Source organism: Thunnus albacares, chromosome 9 (genome assembly GCF_914725855.1).
Source record: "Thunnus albacares chromosome 9, fThuAlb1.1, whole genome shotgun sequence".
In the NCBI taxonomy this organism is placed as follows: domain Eukaryota; kingdom Metazoa; phylum Chordata; class Actinopteri; order Scombriformes; family Scombridae; genus Thunnus; species Thunnus albacares.
Window position 1 is genome coordinate 18571989 of NC_058114.1, and position 19537 is coordinate 18591525.

General features: G+C 41.8%; 2 protein-coding genes across 4 annotated transcripts in view; one reads left to right on the top strand and one right to left on the bottom strand.

Moving 5' to 3' along the window:
• Positions 1-612: 612 nt before the first annotated feature.
• LOC122988800 (cortexin-1-like) lies at positions 613-16517 on the top strand. Of its 3 annotated transcripts, XM_044361418.1 has the most exons (3): positions 613-735; positions 9579-9674; positions 13213-16517. In XM_044361418.1, the coding sequence occupies exon 3, from the start codon at positions 14319-14321 to the stop codon at positions 14697-14699; it is 381 nt and encodes a 126-aa protein (XP_044217353.1). In that variant the 5' UTR covers positions 613-735; positions 9579-9674; positions 13213-14318; the 3' UTR covers positions 14700-16517. The 3 variants fall into 3 exon arrangements, with proteins under 3 accessions (XP_044217353.1, XP_044217352.1, XP_044217354.1); XM_044361417.1 differs by lacking the exon at positions 9579-9674; XM_044361419.1 differs by lacking the exons at positions 613-735; positions 9579-9674 and adding an exon at positions 12920-13074.
• Positions 16069-19537, bottom strand: part of fbn2b (fibrillin 2b) — a 73987-nt gene continuing 70518 nt past the window's right edge. Inside the window, exons 64-65 of the mRNA XM_044361414.1 lie at positions 19294-19450; positions 16069-19108 (exon numbers count right to left, since the gene is read on the bottom strand). Coding sequence (XP_044217349.1) covers positions 18731-19108; positions 19294-19450 — 535 coding nt within the window. The 3' untranslated portion in view covers positions 16069-18730. The remainder of the gene's footprint in view (positions 19109-19293; positions 19451-19537) is intronic.

The window sequence follows — 19537 nt, forward strand, 5'->3', positions numbered from 1 at the left end:
GGAGGAGGAAACAAGCTGCTGTCAAGAACAAAATGATTGAGTACAAAAGAAAAACGGAACGGTCATTTGTATGAAGAATGCATAAAACATAACATTTAACATTTTATTCATTTTCCCAAGAGGCACAGACAAATGACCTTTATTCTCCCCACAGCACAGGCATAAATAATCCCTGCAGTTTTTGGATTGTACACTGGTCTGGTCTGGGCTGAAGTGTGCACAAACATTTCAGGCACATAAAGGGTGCTTATTATGTAAGTTAATATATGCTACTAGGTCTATTAAATGTCAGCTAATGGTACCCTGTTGATGGTGTGTATGTGACGCACAATAGTGAGTTTAAAGGCAGGACAGCATTCAAATGCAGTAATAATCCTACCGGAAGTTAATTGAGTTAAATATCCTACTAAATATACCGAACGATCCCTGAAGTTGCTGTCCATCTGAACAACGCGCAGGTGTTTCTTTTATGAATATAAGCAGTTGAGTTGTGTATGAGTTATGTATATTTTATTGTGTCAGGCTATTATTGTGATTGGCTGTGTGCTCTGGGGGAGGCGGGAGTGGGTGGGGAGCTTTAAGAGTTTCTGCCTGCTTCCATAGTGTCTGCGCGCACAGCGACGCTCAGCAGCAGCAGCAGCAGAGGAGGAAGAGGGGAGCCGAGCGCATCATAAAGTTTGAGGCTGAAGCTGTTCAGGACACAGCGGACACACCGGCAACCTTATACGGAATCAGGTTTGTGGTGATATTTTCAAACAGACTGCTTATAATTATTGCGTTAAAAAAAATCAGCACAAGAAAAGCTAGATAAATCCGTATCGGGCATCATCTGTAAGAAATTGTGATGCGAAACACTGTAGACTATGACTTGGCATGTATTTTAGTGCTATATAAGATGCTGTATTGATAAATTTAAAGCTTCGTCGTCAATTCTAATATGTAGGTAGGCTTACTTTGTGTTCAACTTTATAAGTTATCCTTGCTACAGATGTATGTATCTGCAGCTTGGTCCAAACCAGTCTGCTGTCGGTTTAACTTAGTGCCAAACCACTATTAGCTGATCACAACAGTCCTACTGCCAAAGAGCAGCATTAAATGCCTCTGTTGTTTTGGACTCTAAAGATGGGAGTTTAATGAGGCAAACCTAAAAGTCCAAATACACAAAATGCCAGGTCAATCTTTTTACCAAAACAAGACACAATTTGACATAAAACTGACTTAATTGCTATAATAACAAAATGTTGATTTGTCTCCATTTAAGGAGATGACATCAGATTTCAGTCGAGAATAACACTATATGTCAAGGTTATTGAAATGTGTTTTACCAAACTTGATTACTTTGATTTATTTGAAACCACAAAACCACTGGGTTACCACATCATGGACCAATGTACCATGAAATTACTATGACAATGCTTTTGTGGCAAGACAGAATTCGTCTTCCCCTTTAGCCCCAAGCAAGGCACCTTCAGGAGATGTGGATTGAATTATCATGCTGAGATAGCGTGTTTTTCTTTTCACCTGAACCCCCCCCCCCCCCCATAGGTTATTAGGATAGCACAGATGCATACATCCTAAACAGCTTGCAGTACCCAAGTGAATTTAATTTAGAACTGTCACTCAGAGTAAAAATCTCATTTTTCCTTCATAATGTATTTTGAATATCATTTGCTCTTTCAGGTTTGCAAGTGATGATGATAAGAAAGACTAAACCACTGTGTGGTCGTTGTATTATACTCTGTTCCAATAGACTCCTATCAGAGTCCTATCTGTTATTGTGTAATATGATCCAGTTCCTGGCTAGGGAGGTGTGGGCTTTGGCCCATCCTACACCACATTTCTCTCACAGGCTATCTGAAATCTGTGCCAGGCGTTGGATGCACCACAACGTTTCCTGGCTTCTTCCATCCGTATTGTGTCATGTTACAGTGACAACTGTTGAATAATTTACCATGTCTTGTTAACAGTAATGAGTAATCTGAGTTTTGGTATCTGGAGTCTGGTGGAGGTCATTGATCAGGGGACAGAGGTCCAGTGCTTCTCTAGAACCAGTTCGAGCTTGCAGATTAAAATGTAAGGGATACCCCAGCGGAGAGCTGGACAATGCTTTAATCTGAAGTGAGAAGTAATAAGAATACGCACCCAATTATATGCAATATTCTACTGAAGGAAAAATTTCAGTGAGGTAAAGTAGCTGCACACTGTTCTCATGTTCATGAGTATTTATTTATTTTGGGGGTTTTTTTGCCCACATTTTTGAAATGTTGGTGTCTTACTGTAAAACCCCACAACAAGCAGTAACCCTGTGGTTGTCACCATCTCATTACAAATGCATGCTGTGCATTGCAACATTGTTCAAATCTACAGAACCTTATTCTAAACTAAACTAAAGTTTCCAAAGATACCAAACATGTCAGGCTGAATTTTGGAGAAATGTGTCTTAAATGATGCTCAAACATTTTGAATATCTCTATTTTGGGAGATTATCTTGGGTTTTATTTTTTCACTCTGTGTAAACATCAAAACCTTTAATGCTTTAATCAAAAGCAAGAGTTGAAACAAGCCGATACACAACATACTGTATATGTGACACTGTCAGGCAGTGGTGAAACAAACGAGGGAAGCTGTACATTATGGGGTTATGAGAATGAGAACATACAGTAGTCCACTGATTCCCAACTAGGGGTACTTGCACCCCAGGAGGGACTTCTGCTGTTGCCAGGGGATACATGGAGAGATTGCAGAGTAGCTCAACTAATTTGAAAAATTGAATTAATGATTTGACTTAAAAAATACATCCACATATTGAGTCAGCTATAACAATTAATTTAGGTATTATTGTAATCAAGAGAGCGTGAAAACTAGCAGCAGAAGAGATGAAATAATTAGCTAAAAATAATGGATAAATGGTTGGAACATTGAGCTTTTGCCACACTATGTGGTTGTAGCACGAATGCAAACTTGACCAAACCGCACTAAACATTGACAAGTCAATTGTATGAAAATATTGTAACATCCACTATTATATCCACTTTCATATGATTAATAGTTAAATAACATCCAGTTTGAAATTAATTCAAATCAACACATTTGGAATATAAATGGTGGTGTTGATGAAGGGTTACTTGAGTTCATCGGACTGGGCTGTTCGGATATGTCTGACCAAAAAAGGCTGGGAACTACTGCAGCAGTCTGTAGCTACTTTGTTTTATTGACCACTCTCAGTTTACCACTTCTGATAAATACACTGCACGCATGGTAATACTGATCAGCAGGAAGGAGTCAGTGTCATCATGTAATGACTTGTAATGAGAGGAGGGATGGAGAGGAAAGAGAAAACCCAGGTGGGTTTACCCACAAAGCCCTCCTAACGCCCTGCCAGGATATACAGTATTACATGGAGCACATTAGTGAATCAGGTTCTCCACCACACAGCTGTCTCACTGTGTCACTGCCAATCTCTGTTATTAGCTTTGATATCTTATGTCATTTATTCTCTATCGCTCACCAAGGTGGCTGCTTTATTACATTGTTCAGGCCTCGTTTGAAAGCAGCCGAGTGAAGAAGTAAAGTGTCTTTGCTGCGTTGTTCTGGTAGCCACAATTTAAATTTCGTTTTATGGTACAGTTCAGTTCTGAAATGACTCTTTCAAGTGGAGCCATAGAACAAATATGGCACTGGAGAAATCACCTGTACATTTTGTGATACTACAGTATATTGCCCCTGAAATAATAGCAATGTCACACTGAGCGTGATTCAATTTTGGCTGTATATAATGTGGCAACATAACACATAGGGTCATAAACAACCTATTTGCTGTAACATAAAGAGCCACCACGAGAACACAAAACCTGACTACCAGCAGGAAAATGACTCGTGTCTCAGTAGAGAGGAGACGTAGCAGAGTCATCACGGGTCCTCAACCTTGACAAGTAAGATTGAGGCGATCCTCCAAGACGTAGCAGTTTTGATTTCCTGGTGAACATTGCACATCAAATATTCATCTTCCCCATAATCTATAGCCCTTTGATAACTGACACAGGGCCCAGGAGTTATTGTCTCTCTGCTCCATCTCAGCTCAGATATAGACTCCACGGTAGCTCTCAGCACGGGTCTATTAACTCTGGAAATACTAGAAGAAGGAAAGAGGTAAGGCCAATTCACTTATTGGAATGAAATCTGCTGATGGACCATGAAGTAAAGATAGATAAGCTTTCCTTTCTTCTGTCGTAGATGTGTTTGGCTTTGCCTTTTCTGGTCTGCAAGGCTTTAGGACCCACACCCCCTCTTCACCCTACTGTAAGCTCAGTAATCAAATCAGCTGAACAGACTACCTTCACTTTAGCAAGGTGATATGTCCGTGTCTTTGTGGTGACTTTTCTGCTGTGTTTAATCCGTGCTTAGGAGTCCAACTGGTGGCTTCTTTTGTCAGTGGGGATCAGAGCCGACAGCAGCGCCCTGCTGAGCATAGTTATTTCAGCTTCACTGTTAGAATCAGCATTTTATCCTCGTCCATTGTTGAGTATTTAAGGCTCCTCTTTTTCTTAAAAGGAGGACTAGATTTATTGCAGCCATTGCATTGCACCCTGATATTGTCCTTTCTGACTCATGGGTGTTGGCCATCTGTTACAAGTGTTTTTTGCATCGCTGACTGAAAAGCATTGTTTTACATCCTGGCTCATACTTGCTCTGACGTCCCAGGTCATTTCCTTTTACCGTCTGCAACAAAGTTTCAGACATTTCTTAATGCTGACTCTCAGCCTTGCCACCTCAGTTTTGAGCAAGTGTTGTGTGGGCAGGGCATGTAATATATATGGCCTTCATCGTGGGCAGGCTGACTGGCTGGCACAGGCTCTGTTCTGTCCCAGTGGACTTGACAGAATGGCTGCCTGATGGACGGAAAGTGCTGTCTTCTGACTTTAAGAATGCTGACATCTCCATATTGTACCCTCCACCCCCTCCCACCCGACACACACCTCCCACTTCCCCTCTCTATGAATCTCATCTTTTTTTTTTCTTTCTCTCCCCTCTTCATCTTCATCCCGCTTCTAGATGTATCTGATTGATGCCATTTGACCTCCTGTGCTCCCTGGGTAGCCGCAGACCTCTGCTCTGTCTGAATGCAGACATGAATCATAGGGATTACCATTCTGCTCTCCACTTTTCCTCCCTCTCTACTTCTACTTCCCTTCTGCTAGTCTTGTCTTATCTCATCTTTTATCTGAACACCTCTCACCTCACCACCAGCTCTTTCCCGGTGGTGTGTTGTGCTGTTAGCCACCATGATTGTTGCTTTGACAGCAGCAGGGGGTCTTTCAAGGTGAACTATAGGATTGGCCATGTCAGCTGCTCTCTGGCTCATATACTGTCTCTCTATTCTCTCTATAGCCTGAATTAACATGGAATTGTCCTTTACAGAAAACTTACCCTTCTCTTTTTTTAAAAAAAAAACTTTTTCTTATTTGCTATACTACTCACTCACTCATCCACACATATATCCACTCACTGCTGACCTGCTAGCACTTCATCCTCATCATTGTGTGAATATTTCATGTGTATGATTTGTGAATTAAATATAGGATGTAGGTGGACATAATTGGACTGACAGTTATTCACCCTGACTGGTGGGACAGAGGGGATTTTGAGAGAAAGTGGGAGGATGTGAGTGTTATGAGGGACTGATGGAAATAATGACAGCTGATTGAGGTGGTTGTGGTGGTGGTGAACAGGAGAGAAAGGGGTGCCTGAGGAGAGAAAGGTGGTTTCTTTTGCTGTCTGTCAGCATGCCAGCATCAGTAAGGTAGATGGCTGGAAGCGACAAATGTGTTTCAGGACTCACTCGCCTTTGAGGCAAGCCCCTGAGTCGCTTCATAACAAGGAAAAAAAAATCAGATTTAGAGCTGTGAGAGTCATGACTGGGTGAAATAAAATTCATAAATAGGTGACTGTGTGCATTTAGTCTTTTTTATTACATTTTTATGGCTGTTCATATTTTCTGTGACATGCCCACTTTATTGAGCAGGGCAGAGCAGACCCAGTGAGGAGTAGATATGATATTATAAGGTTTCAAATAAGTGTCTTTTGAGCTTATGAAATAATTTCAAACTCATGGTTTGTATATCATGTTTTGTGAGTCTGTTAAATACATTTGCATGAAAAATTAAGTTTGTGAATGTAAAAAAAATATTTGCACTAATGAGAGAAATCTTCAGATTTATAGAACTTCTGATAAAAAATTGAAATACAGATGTCAAAGCAGGTAAATGTCAGTGAAAATCAACACTCAAGGCTAATATTTGAGCCCATTGATTTCAGTATTGCCTCTATGTTTAGGTCTTTTTTAGCAAGGATCTTTTTGCAGTTCTTGAGCCACATTTTTCATGAAAATACAGTGCTGTAATTTCACATTAACACACATTTTACTAAAAGCATTAATAGCCCTGCATATCACAAATATGCACCAGAAAGCATACAATACAGCATTTTGTTTGCCAGACACCCTAAAGAATGTAGTTTAAGACATTGACATTTACAAAATATTCAGTTTTAAACCCTGAGCACCCTAATTTTAGCCAGTCCCGAGATCTTTATGTCTGTCTGTTGGTGTCATGCATTGCAGAAAATTAGTTTTCTGCACCTATACTTTTTATCACACTATTCACTCAGTATTCCTGACCAGTGCAGGAAATGTTTTTACAAGTTTTAATAGTTCTAATCAGCAGCAGGACCTCCAGAATCCATCCCCATTGCTCCACTGATATACAGGTTCGACTCCCTTAGAACGTTCCCCCGGTGGTGGTCAGACACTCCGGTGCTTCAGGCTGTCAGGGAGAGTGACACAAACAACCAGGGGAGAGGATGGAGCAGATTGGAGACTAAATAGGAGGGAGCCTCCCCCCTCCTCCCTGATGTCTGGAGATCTGATCCAGCTTGGCGTTTTTTTGGAGAATCGTGCAGTCCACCATACAGCAGATGACCCTGTCAGGGGAGACTTTCTGCTCAGCAGCTGTATTAATATCAGACTTATTTAGGTAAAACAGAAAGTGTGTCTCATACAAAATGAATACTGATCTAGAATCTTTAATACTTTGAATATTGATGCAGGAGTGACCTTGAAAAACCTTAAATATGCTGATAGAGAAAATAGACTGCGTGTTCATCTGGGTTGGTGATAAAATGATAGATTGTAGGCAATTTCGAAGATGGAATTGCATGCTGCTGTTGAGAATCACAAAGGGCTTGCTCTTTCCCTTTGCTCCTTCATCTGTGTACAACTCCATTTGTCTTTCCCTCTATATTTCCATCCCTTGTTAATTTTTCCTGGTTCACCACAATATAAGTTTCTCTGTGAGCTGATGTGAAAGGTTTCCTACAGCAGTCGGACACTTTTTCTATTTACAGATGCCTTGCAGCAAGATCCATAGTTCAAACAGATGAGGAGTGAGCAGTGGGCAGCAGTACACGTGTTTATGATAATGGACGGGTTCCTGGAGAATGCATTAATACAAAATGTATTGCCCTCTCTGTTGTGTACCTTTTGGTTTTAAAAGGTCAGCAGTCTTGAGTGCCTTCTACTCTCACAGCACTGCCTTCTCATTTGCATGTACACTCAGTGAAAGAACAGGGCGCTCTCCTTCTGTGTGTGTGTGTCTTATATCTGTCTCTCACACACAAATAAGATCCTTTTTGTACTTGTCCAAGTGTGTACGCAGAGGTGAATGGCTGGCTGTGTTGGAACAGCAGAATATTTAATTGCCCAACTTTATCACCATTACTGTAGCTACTGACTGTCTGCCAGCCTAATTATGACGGGGGCTGTCTGAGGACCTGGCCGATCGTGAGCTAAACTGTTAGCCAAGTGTAAAGAGAAATGACTCCACAGATACTTTGTCTCTCTTAGGTGCTAAAAATACCTGTAAGAAGGTTATGTTTTGGTCTGTTAATTTGAGTGCGCGTGCATACAAATGCACAAATGTGTGAATCCCTACTTAGAAAAATAGCTGAGGTGCTGTGACCCGCAGGTTAAGCTACACATGTCTAAGTTAGATAAGGTTGATGTTTGGAGAATGTTTTTTTTTTTTTGTTGTACACAGCTCAAGGTGACCTGGTTCCCATCGTCCTCATTAGCAATAGACACACTGAGGGTGTCAGCTCCGCAAGGTGACGAATGAACGCAGACAGACAAATCACCACACAAAAAAGAAAATCAAATGTATCAATGAGGCTTAATGGTGGATGGTATCAATACATTCTCACAGGGGCCTCCCACTGTTGGTCATCTGTATGCTGTATGTTTGTATATTTCAAAAAGCATTACCTTTAAAGTGATATAAAAGGGGGATACCCACCTGAGCTTGTGGACTTCATGCAGCTCCCCTTTGCCTTTTCTTCAGGTCCACTTTATCTTTATAAGCAGCAAATTGGAAAGGTTTAATTCAATTCCCAGCAGGCTGCGGCCGAGACTGGGAACATTTACCGTCTCTCTCTTTCTCTCTCTCTTGCCACTTGCTCTCTCTCTCTGTTTCTCTCTCCTTTCTCTTTGTTTCTAAAGTCTAATTACTTTTAGAGAATGGCTTTACTCAGGCTATAAATAAGGACAAATCAAGGCTGTCTCTGTACTGAACCTTTTGGGGGCTGGCTTGGTTTGCTATCTGTGGGCTTGAAGGTGATCTGTGGTCCTCCCGCTGAAACAATGATGCTTGGCTCTGTTTGGATGAAAAATTTGTGTGATTGTCCCTCATGCTCTCCCTCAAATACCCACAGAGAGAGAGCCAAACAACTAGCAAAACAAGTAGAGGGGTGAAGACAATGTCACATTTCTGGAAATGTTCTGAAATCTGCACTGAATATTACATAAAAATGTGCCTCTAAATCACAGCACAGGGCTGCAAAAGAGAAAAGCCTCCCATCGCACCTTGATTGAATGTAGCACTGCAGATTTGCCCTTTTTGCCAAAATGAAACTCTGATGTCAGATATGATCAATATTATAATGAGTTGGAACTTCTATTAGCCTAAATAGAAAACCTTTACTTGGCTTCAAGCATTTGCCTCTCACCACCATTTGAGAGCCCCATGAGAGAGCTCTCAACCATGCGCTGAAGCTGATTGTAGGTTTTTGTGTGTGTGTGTGTGTGTGTGTGTGTGTGTGTGTGTGTGTGTGTGTGTGTGTTGGTGTGTGTGAGAGAGAGATCACGGGAGGTGGATAGAGTAGGTAAAAGGTGAAACCCTGGTCACCTGAGAGGTAACTAAATTATTTTCAGTTCTTTTCATTTCATTTACCCTGATGAGTTCTGTCAACGATAGCTTGACCAATGGCTCTGTGAGGTGAAGTGATGACAGTGAGGCTGTGTGTGTGTGTGTGTGTGTGTGTGTGTACATGACTACCTGTGTGTCCATGCCATTGTGTGTGCTGTGTTTTTGAATGTGAATAAGTTACCATTGGCATACTTCTGTGTGTGTGTGTGTGTGTGTGTGTGTGTGTGTGTGTGTGTGTGTGTGTGTGTGTGTGTGTGGTGTCCATTTAAGGGCTTTTTGATGAAGACTGACGAGTGTCCGCTTCGCTTCCCTTCATCTCAGGGGTCTCGTCTGTGCTTCGAGGAAGTGTCCTGGAGGAGAAATGTGGACGAGTGGACGAGAACTAGCGAGCGAGACGAGGCTTATGGACGACAGAATGTGCGTGTGTGTGTACGTGCGTGTGAGGATGATGGAGGGTGATGGTGGGAGCGAGACTTAACGAGGAGGAAAATAAGCTGAGCAATCTCTGTCTGTCCTCCCTCTACCTCCCAATGACTTATTCACACACACACACACACACACACACACACACACACACACACCCTGAGAGGCCATGAGTGAAGTGTCTGACCAGTAACTTTGCAAAGGCAGGAAATACAGTATCTTTGAAATCCCAGGGTTTTTTTTAAATCTCATAGCTGTTCATGACTCTGGTTCATTGCTTGCATTAATCAATACACTATATGTAATAGTACTAGTACACTCATTATTGTATAATATGATCAATTCCACTATTTCACAGGGAACAAATGCTTTCTCTTTCTCATCTTTAAGTCCATCCCTGCTCTCTCTCATTCTATTTATCATCCTCTCTCTAAGTGACGAGTTAGTGAGAGATAATGGAGAAAAGCTGCCGCTAAATAATTACAGGGTGGATTGGATCAGATGAGCAGGTTATGTTTGTACCTTTTAGCCGCTCCTCCCACATTCGAATGGAAATCATCCTAGTGTGGGGGTTTTTGTCAGCAATGTTGGGCTTCTGTTTCCAGTGTGTGTGTGTGTGTGTGTGTGTGTGTGTGTGTGTTTAATGCCTGTGTGTTTGCGTGAGTGGGTAGTTGACAGTCTCACGGCAGCATTACACTGGCTGTCCGCATCCCTGTGTGTTTACATGTTACAGCAGAGTTTTTCCTGTGCAGTGACCATCTGTCCTGTTTTGCTGGTTTCAGCTTCTAAAAATGTGATCTGTTTCTTTTCGTTGTCATACATGGCAGTGACGGTGATCATAGTGGTATTTGGGTTTAGGATTGTTGGTCAAACAAAACAAGATATTATCACCAACAAAGGTGTTTCACTTATGTTGCCTGATCAGACCTCTTCTGAGGGCTATGTGGCTGTGTACAGACTGTGTTTGATTGACATCTCTCTGACATTGATGTTTTCTCTGACATCTCTCAGGCTGATAGAAGTTAGACCCTTATCATTCTTATTGGTCATTTTAGGCTGGTGACCTCATATAATAAGCCTTTTTCACAGCAGACATGAAATACAGGTGTTGCTAATATCATTAACGATGGCTCTGTTCTGTTCCTCTCACGAAGCCGGGGCAGTGAGCCAGCATGAACAACACCAAAACCCTGAAACTGAATCAACTAAATGGAATTCAACTACCATTAATTTTTATTATTTACACCTGCATGTTTACTCCTCCAAGCTCTAACCCAGACAAACCACCTAATTCAACTTGACCAAAAGTTTAATTAGCCTAATCAGTCTAATTAGCCACACCTGTGTGAGTGTGCAGGGTCTTTAACCACATTTTATTTAGGTGAATGTTTTGTATGTTTGCTGGCGTTAACCCATACTCATAGCCCATATAGATGCACTGAGAAGTTTGGCACTTTTTGTTCAATTAAAAAAGGGTATTGGTTATTGTATTGTATTGTATTGGCAGCAGTATCAACAATTACCAATCAATACCCAGCCCTAGTCATGGGTCTTGGGGTCTGGTTGCTTAAGCGCTGAGCTGACTCTTCCATTTCAGATCAGTTCTGCGCAGGCCTTGATTATCTTGAACAAAGGATAGTGATATAGTACCTGCTGAAAAAGAAATATACCTAATAAGCCCAAAAATCTGGTCTTAGTAACAAGTTTGGTGACAAAACATCAACAGTATCAACATCAAAGGCTCACATCAGTTGATAACAGCTGAAATCATTTCTGATCTAAGAGCTGCAGATGTGTGTCAGTCGTAATAGTGTCCTTGAAAAGAGATTCAAGGTTTTTGGAACTATTTTTGGATTTTGCAACTCACTTTGGTCAGACGCAGAGACAAACTGGAACACACACACACACGCACGCACACACACACACACACACACACACACACACACACACACACACACACACACACACACACACACACACACACACACATTGTCCTAGGTCATTTTTGGGGACATTACATAGACTTGCATTCATTTCCTGGAGACTTATCCTAACCCTAACCCTAAGCTTAACCACTGACCCAAAAATCAGCTTTTTATAAATTGGGGACACAGCTTTTGTCCCCAATTGGACAAACTGTCCACAATCAACTGGTCTTTAGTCTGAAATTTGTCCCTGAAAGTAGCCTGTGACAGACCACACACACACACACACACACACACACACACACACACACACACACACACACACAGCAGCAGCAGCAGGTCTGTTTGTACACACACAGAAGTGCACATTCATTCACAGTGCAAGTGCCACCTCCCAGGTGTGTCATCCTGCTGCCAGCCCCCTGGAGACACTGGCTGATGAAGTAGGAGATAGAAAACCTTTGATCTGAAAGCGACAGAGAGAGAGAGGGAGGGAGGGACAGAGAGTGTATGGAAAAGGCATTTTGCCATGGTCATGCAGAGGAGAGTCAGTGACAGCAGTTTGTGCCAGCAAACCTCTCCCCTCTCCTCTGTACCGCTGCCCGTTCACCACAGGAACGTCTGCTCTTTCCATCCCTCTTTATCTTCTCTATCAATCTTCATAATTTCCATCTTCATCATCCTCTGTTTTGTCCATTTTCTGTTCCTATTTTTATCTTGATACGTCTAGCCACTCTGTGCTCCTCTATCCATGAGAACAATAACAAAGTCACTATAGTTTAATTACTATAAATTCAAATCTTATTTAATCTCTGCACCTCTATACACTCTCCCCTCCTAATGCATTAACCTATAATTTAAAAGCACGTATTATTAATGTCTCTTCCTGTTCTCCCTCTCTCTTGAGGCATCCTCTTACCTTTGTCTCTTTTAAGCATCTCTCTCCACACACACACACACACACACGCACACTGTCACGTTTGTCTAAGCAAATAGCTCAGTCACCACTCTATTCAGAGGTAAAAATGGTTTGCGTATCACATTTCCTCAAAGATTTGAAACCTGGTCTGACACAGGAGATGTGATTTTAGATTATTAATGAGGCTCCACATCACTTTGTCTTTCCTTCCATCATGTGAGTGAATGAATGACGCTGGTCAGCAAGATAATAAATGGCGAACTGTAACAGTGCACTGACAAACGAGGGTGATGTAATGCCCTATCAGTGTTTATAATCATGCATTCATTACTGCTAATGTGGCTGTAATGACACCATAATCAGCTTACTAATTGAGTGTCATTACAGGGGATGCTGGTGCTGTGTTCTCTCCACAGATGGCTAATGTCACTGTCACTGTTACTTATTGAGCAGAGGGTTGTAATAATCGCGCCTTATGATGAAATGAGGACGGAGTGACTTAATCTTCTCCTTATGGTCCACATTAGAGAGAGTTATCCTAATAGGAAAGGTGTGTAGTTCCTGTAGTTTTATTTTAAGGGGTTTGACTGTGTACTGAAGTTATATTGTGCAAATTAAATTTCCTCATTACAGCTTTACTAGTTAGATTTCATTGCTTTTTTTAACCAGGTGCCTCTTTTTCTTTCAGATGGAGAGTTGATTGGATTGCTCAGCTTGACCAGGAACATCTGATGACACAAAGTCCGTTAACATCCTTCTGTCATGTCTGCTGAGGACTGTTGGGACAGCCCCATAGACTGAAGACTGCACTGGATGAAGTCACTTTTCATTTATGACTGACACCTTAACATATCTGACTCACCCTCTCAGAACCGTCCCATCTCTACCTCTTGTTGCTTTACTGCTTGTCAAGAGAGGCAGTTTTTGAAGAGATCATCCCAAAGGAAATTGTGAAAGGGACATATTTGAACTCTTGACAGCTCTGACCCACTTATCACGCTCAACTAGCCTGATGAAAGGAGAACTTTGCATCTAGCAGGCAACGTCAGCAAAGGTGATGCACTGTTTTATATTCAGGGCCATCGATCCACTGACCTCTTGATCTAATGAGCCACACGCAAACACACACACATGAATACGTCCAGGCAGAAGTGCACACACAAACACATAGCTGGTCCCTGCAGCTCAGCTATACCCAATTGAGTGTTGTAAGTCCATCTGTACACTATTAACTCCCATTGATAACACTGACCTTGGTTGTGATCGGACCTGTGTTTGTGTGTTTGCATTAGCAGGAGGCGGTGTCACGTCCTGTCTGCTCTGATTGAGAGTGAAAATAAGAGCTGATGTGGCAGAGTGGCCCTGATATATACCCTAAAAATATTACCGCCTGAGGGTGGTCACTCAAATAGAAAAGAAGTCCATATTAATTGAAAAGTGTGTGTGCTCGTATGCATGTGTCTGTCACATTGTCAGATCATATTAGGGTCAGGGCTGTCTGGGTCATGTCACTTTGACTGACCTAGATTTGACAAAAGAAACTGGTCAGTAGAGCAAAAATGTGTGCGCAAGTTCTGCCGTGATCAGAACACACACACATCTTACACAAATACAGAACAGGAGATTGCTCTGCAGTGTTCCCACTTGTTACTCACCTGCTACCTAACTTCCTGTTTAGGCTTCATGTCCTTCACCCAATAAACAGGGTCTACAATATAAAGCTTTAAAGCCGCCTTCTTATTAAACTTGTAATCAAACCCCAAATCTCCAGTTTTGCCCCCTGCGCCGCCCCTCATGAACACCTTCCCTTCCTTCTCCGCACCTCCTCCCAACACACCAACCATCCAGTCAGTGTGTAAGCCCTGCCTTCGGGCCCCGTGGAGGATGAACGATGTGCCCACACTTGACTACGAGTTGCTGCTGTCCCCAGCCAGCTCCTCCCTCCCCGGCAGCCCTGGTGGTGGCAGCAGCAGCCCCCCTCTGGCCTTGGTTGGGGTGGACAATGAGCAGCGCACCGCCTTGGCCTTCGTAGGCCTCCTTATGCTCTTCCTGGTCTTCCTGCTGGTCAGGTGCTTCAGGATCCTGCTGGACCCCTACAGCCGCATGCCTGCATCATCCTGGACTGACCACAAGGAGGGGTTGGAGAGGGGTCAGTTTGATTATGCACTGGTGTAGGGTAACATGTCAAGAAGGTGTGGAAAGGGGGATGTTTCATTGCACACAGACAGGATCTTTAAGAGTGTTGACTCATTTAGATGTGGACTTGGACAGTTACAACGCATAATATTGTGAATGCACTCAAGGAGGGGATTTTTTTCTGATGTTGGTGTAAGCCTGGTTTCATATCACTGTATTTCAGACTGTGTACTGGTGTAAATATGAGGCTACACAACCCAATGTTACCATGTCAAGTCTGGTTCAACAAGAGGCACACATGCCACTGGAATCACTGCAAGCCAAACACTCATCCAGACCCAGATGTTGGACCATGAAGGACAGAAATAATTTAGCTGCACAGCTGCCTTAACCTGACCTACTGTACTAGTCTAACATGCTACTACGTCTCACAACCTCACTTTAGGGCTTGTCAGTATTACAATACAGCTTAATGCTGAGAACACCACTTTCACTCACAATATAGTTTATAACCTCAAAGCTACATTTTTTGAAACGAGAGCACTAAAACACAGGCAAAACTGGTGGAGTTTACGCTTAAGCAGATGCCCCTTTAATGAATTAAGGTCCATTATAAAGCATCCAAGTGTTAAGTGCTGATCAAGGAGCACAAATCCTCACATTTTTTGTGCTGATTCTAATTTCAGACACTGATCCTCGAGCAGCACTGCAGTTTCAGATGCTTTCTAAGGCCCAACAAGTAGTTTGTGTCTCCATGAAATCTTGTCAGTGTATGTTTTGTGTGTTAGTGTCTATAACTGAGAAGCCATATTGAAACTATATATATGTGTGTATATATATATATATATACATATATATATATATATATATATATGTATGTATATATATATATATATATCTTATTACTGCAAGTAGGGTTTATGTTAATTGGTTGTTTCCTTTGCTTTAGTCAGCCTGCCAAGTGTGGTGATGAAGCAAACAGCAACCTTTAGGCAAAAGAAGGCTTTATTTTTCTATTCTTGACTCAAGTTTGGGAGTCTCCTTTTTGCTATCTTTCTGTCCTTCCTCTTACTGTATCAATCTTTAGACTGTGGATTTTTTAGGTAGTCATGCAGCCACATCTTAGAAGGAGGCAAAGCAGGTAGCTTTGCTTTTTCCTGTTTTGTAATTACATATTTTTCTGACTGTCTGCTTTGTTTTTGATACACTGGGTTGAATCAGTGACAATAAAAAGAATTCTTCTTCTTTAATTACTCTTCCTGATTTCCACTGATAGCTGGACCGTGTGGAAGGTCCACGTAATTCATGTCGGAAATTAAATAAAATGATTACTACTTAATAGTCCTCTTGTGTCAGTTTTGTTAGCCTCAGACACACAAGCCTAAAAGAAAAATGCAGGACACAAGACTTAAAAATATAACCCACAATACTTTATTGCCATTTATGTCACTGGACAAAAGTTTACAATACTATGTGAATCACTCTAATTTTACAAACTGCCATTTGGTGTCATAAATCTTTGGTTTTTGTCTTTGCACAACGATGATGATCATTCAGGATATTAAAAGGTATTCTATGACGGCTGATTGATTTATTGATCCTCAGCTAATCGGTGTGGCGTGACAGGATGATTGTCATTTCAGTTTTCAGTTAGACTCTTTTGATGAACATCTGAACTGAAACTTCAGGCTCCTTGTTTTCTGAGTTATATGGCACACGATATTTCAATGCAAGCAGATGATGACGACAGTATTCAAGTTTAACACTGAAGCTGAGATACAGTAAGCACACGCAACACACTACCTTTTTTTTTTTAAAAAAAAAAAAAAAACATAGTGGAAAATAAAAGAAAAATTACAAACTGACAATAAAGATACAAAGTATACAAAGGTTCCCAGGTTAGAAAAATGGTTATGTATTATAAACATTGCCTAGGCTATGAGACAGTACGGCAACCTTGAATGTTCAGAGAAAATTATTATCGTTTAGCACCATTGATCTAGCTGGAGATAGTCAAGTTTGCATCAATGCTTGCAGCATTGTACAGACAGTGTAAGCTTCCCTATGTTGAAATAATAGACGATGGGAATGTTAATGATCCGTTTCTTTCACTAATAGCTGATTTGACTGGTGAACAGTGGTTTCAAACGAACAGTACAGTCAGTGATCAACAAAAACGATGCCTTTTTTGATTTTCTTTCTTTTTTTCTCAACAAAACAAAGTCAACAGCACTAAAGGCCTTCAATCTTGGTTTTACTGTGAGTATTTGTTTTGGCAGCCTTGACATAAAAAAAACATCTACATTTCACTTAAAAATATACAATTTAATTTTCAAGAAGCAAGTTTGATAATATTGTTTTTTCAGCACTGAGACAATACAAAAGACAGACAAACACAACAACAATAAAACCTAGCAAAAAAAAAAAAAAAAAAAAGTCACTTTTGCAATCCAGATTCAAGACTGCACTTTCTTTGTACAGCGTAAGAGATGGTATTATCTAGCACCTTTTTTCTCTTTGAGAGAAAAAAAAATCATGAGAAATGAAAGATGACCTGACAGACATTTGTTTTTTGTGAGGTTTCGTGTTCACTTGTGTGTGCCTTAACACTGTGATGTACTACCTTTAGTTACAGCTTAGTTAACGTTAACATGTCATGTACCTTTGAGACTGTTACTTCATTCAGTTATGTGTCTCTTTGTGTTGTAAACGAGGCTCATACCTCAGACTTCAAGCTCACGGTAAAGTCAAAGAAGTCAGATAAAGTCAGCTTATTCTTATTGTCTAGTTTGGCCTCCCAATGCCAGTTGTTGGTTATATCTCTATTCTCCTAAAGCATTTATCTTAAGCAGTGTGGAGTAAAACTGCAGAACCAGGAGTTTAAAGTTTAAAGCCTCTGACAGCCAACATGAGAAAAAGACTTTGGGCTTCATGAAAAGCTGGCTCTCAGGTCCAGAATCAGTGGACCTGAAGTCTTAATCCCTAAAGGATAAATACAAATGTGACCCGATCTTATCTTCTTTAAAGTCTACGAGCTACTACCTGGTGTATTCCCGGCTCATGATGGATGCTGAGGGACTATAGCACCCTCTTTTGTTTTTAAGTCAGCATCACAGCATGGTGTCCACACTTGGTGAGAAGTACTGAGGTAACCAAACATGACAGCACACACACGCAAACACGCTAATCCCTGCCCGCAAGCAGGACAAAAGTCAGTCACATCAGAGCAGAAAACAGCTTGCTGTTTTTTGTCTGAAAATTGGTTGGCATCCAGCTATAAAACAGACCACTATGGACTAAAGAACCTGAAATGCTGTGTAAATGTTGCAGTCCTTCGTGTTAACATTTCTCAAACAGCACGAATACATTAAATGACACACTACAATACTGAGAGGGGCAGACGTGACAGACCTTGTTCCCCAGTGTTGTGATTTTTTACTAAGATCACAGAGAGGTGAGAGAGTCCTTAGACCACCATGACAGCATCTTGTGTGTAAGTGTGATATAACTTCTTTACAGTACTAAAGAAAATTATGGTTTCTGTATTATTATTCAAAGACTACAGTGCATGCATAGAGACAGTTTTGGCCACTCTCAGCACTTTTCTTTTTCCAATAAAACACCTGTTGTGTGTAATTTCATGTTTTGCTTGTCTACAAAAGTGCTTCATGGACTTGTGTGCCATCTGTCTGCTTGATTGTGAGATATGATGTATGAGGAGGATGTGGTCCAAGCACTAGACACCTCTCTGCCATCCTCCTCCACTGGATCTCACAGTAGAGAGATGAGTGCTGGTTCAGGTAGGAGAGGAGGGGCGCAAGAGGATGTGTAGTCAGGGTAAAAAAACAAACAAAACATGAACATATAATAACATAAACAGTAACAAAGTGGTGGTAGAGTTGGGCTGATTGACTCAGTCTTTCATAGCCCTTGATTACCCCCTGTTGGTAGGGATGGTCCTCCGGGGGCGCTGGAAGGGGAGGAGTTATTGGATAAAAGGGAAGGTTAAAACTCAAGGGTCAGAGGCTTTAGGAATCAGTCCAGGGCAGGGTTGTGAGCGCACTCGGAGCTCAGTGCAGGTGGATGTGGAGCTTGATGCGCAGGGCGTCTCCTATTTCCCCTTGTAGGTAGTCACTGTCATGCTTCTCCTCCATCTGGTGTAGTCTTCGGGGCCCAAACAGCGGCAGGCTGGCGATATCCAGCCGGTAGGATCCCGGTGCAGGCGGCTTCTTGCCAAGCCGGAGCACGCTCTTTCCATCACGTCGTTCCAGTAAACGGAAGTGTTCATTAGCGTTGCCATGGGTGATGACGTAGCGTACGTGGTGCTCCAGGGGCTGCAGGGCGGGCAGAAGCTCTAGTAGAGGCTCCTTGTTGAGCAGTGAGGCCAGAGAAAGGTTCATGGGGATGGCGGTGAGGGTGTCCACACTGGCCATACTCACTGCTGGTTCCTAAATAGATGTCGAAATAGAGGTCAAGCATGAGACACTTCACACATTTAAGCACAGACCTCAACTAGTTTTCTTACATCTGAACACACCACATTTCCTACAATGATCAAAAGTGAACCAGTCTCGATCCTGAAACTGACAGGAACTGAGACAAGCATTGAGAAGCAGTTTGTTTACACATGTACCTGGTTGAGGTCATTTTCATCAGCATTGCGCTTGTGTCGTCCTTTCTTTCCTCCTCCATTGATCTTACACTCGTAGCAGGCCTCAGGAGACAGACTGTCATCATCCTCACCATCACCACCAAACTGACCTGGGAAACCTGACCCTGTTATGCAGTGACTGGATGGAGAAAAAACAGTCAGAGTAGGACAGGTCAGTGTGTTGAGTTAGAAAGAAGACAGTTAAGTTCAAATTCATGGGCAACAA

Coding starts and splice junctions, on each gene's coding strand:
- LOC122988800 (XM_044361418.1), top strand. CDS start 14,319: ATGAACACCTTCCCTTCCTTCTCCGCACCTCCTCCCAACACACCAACC.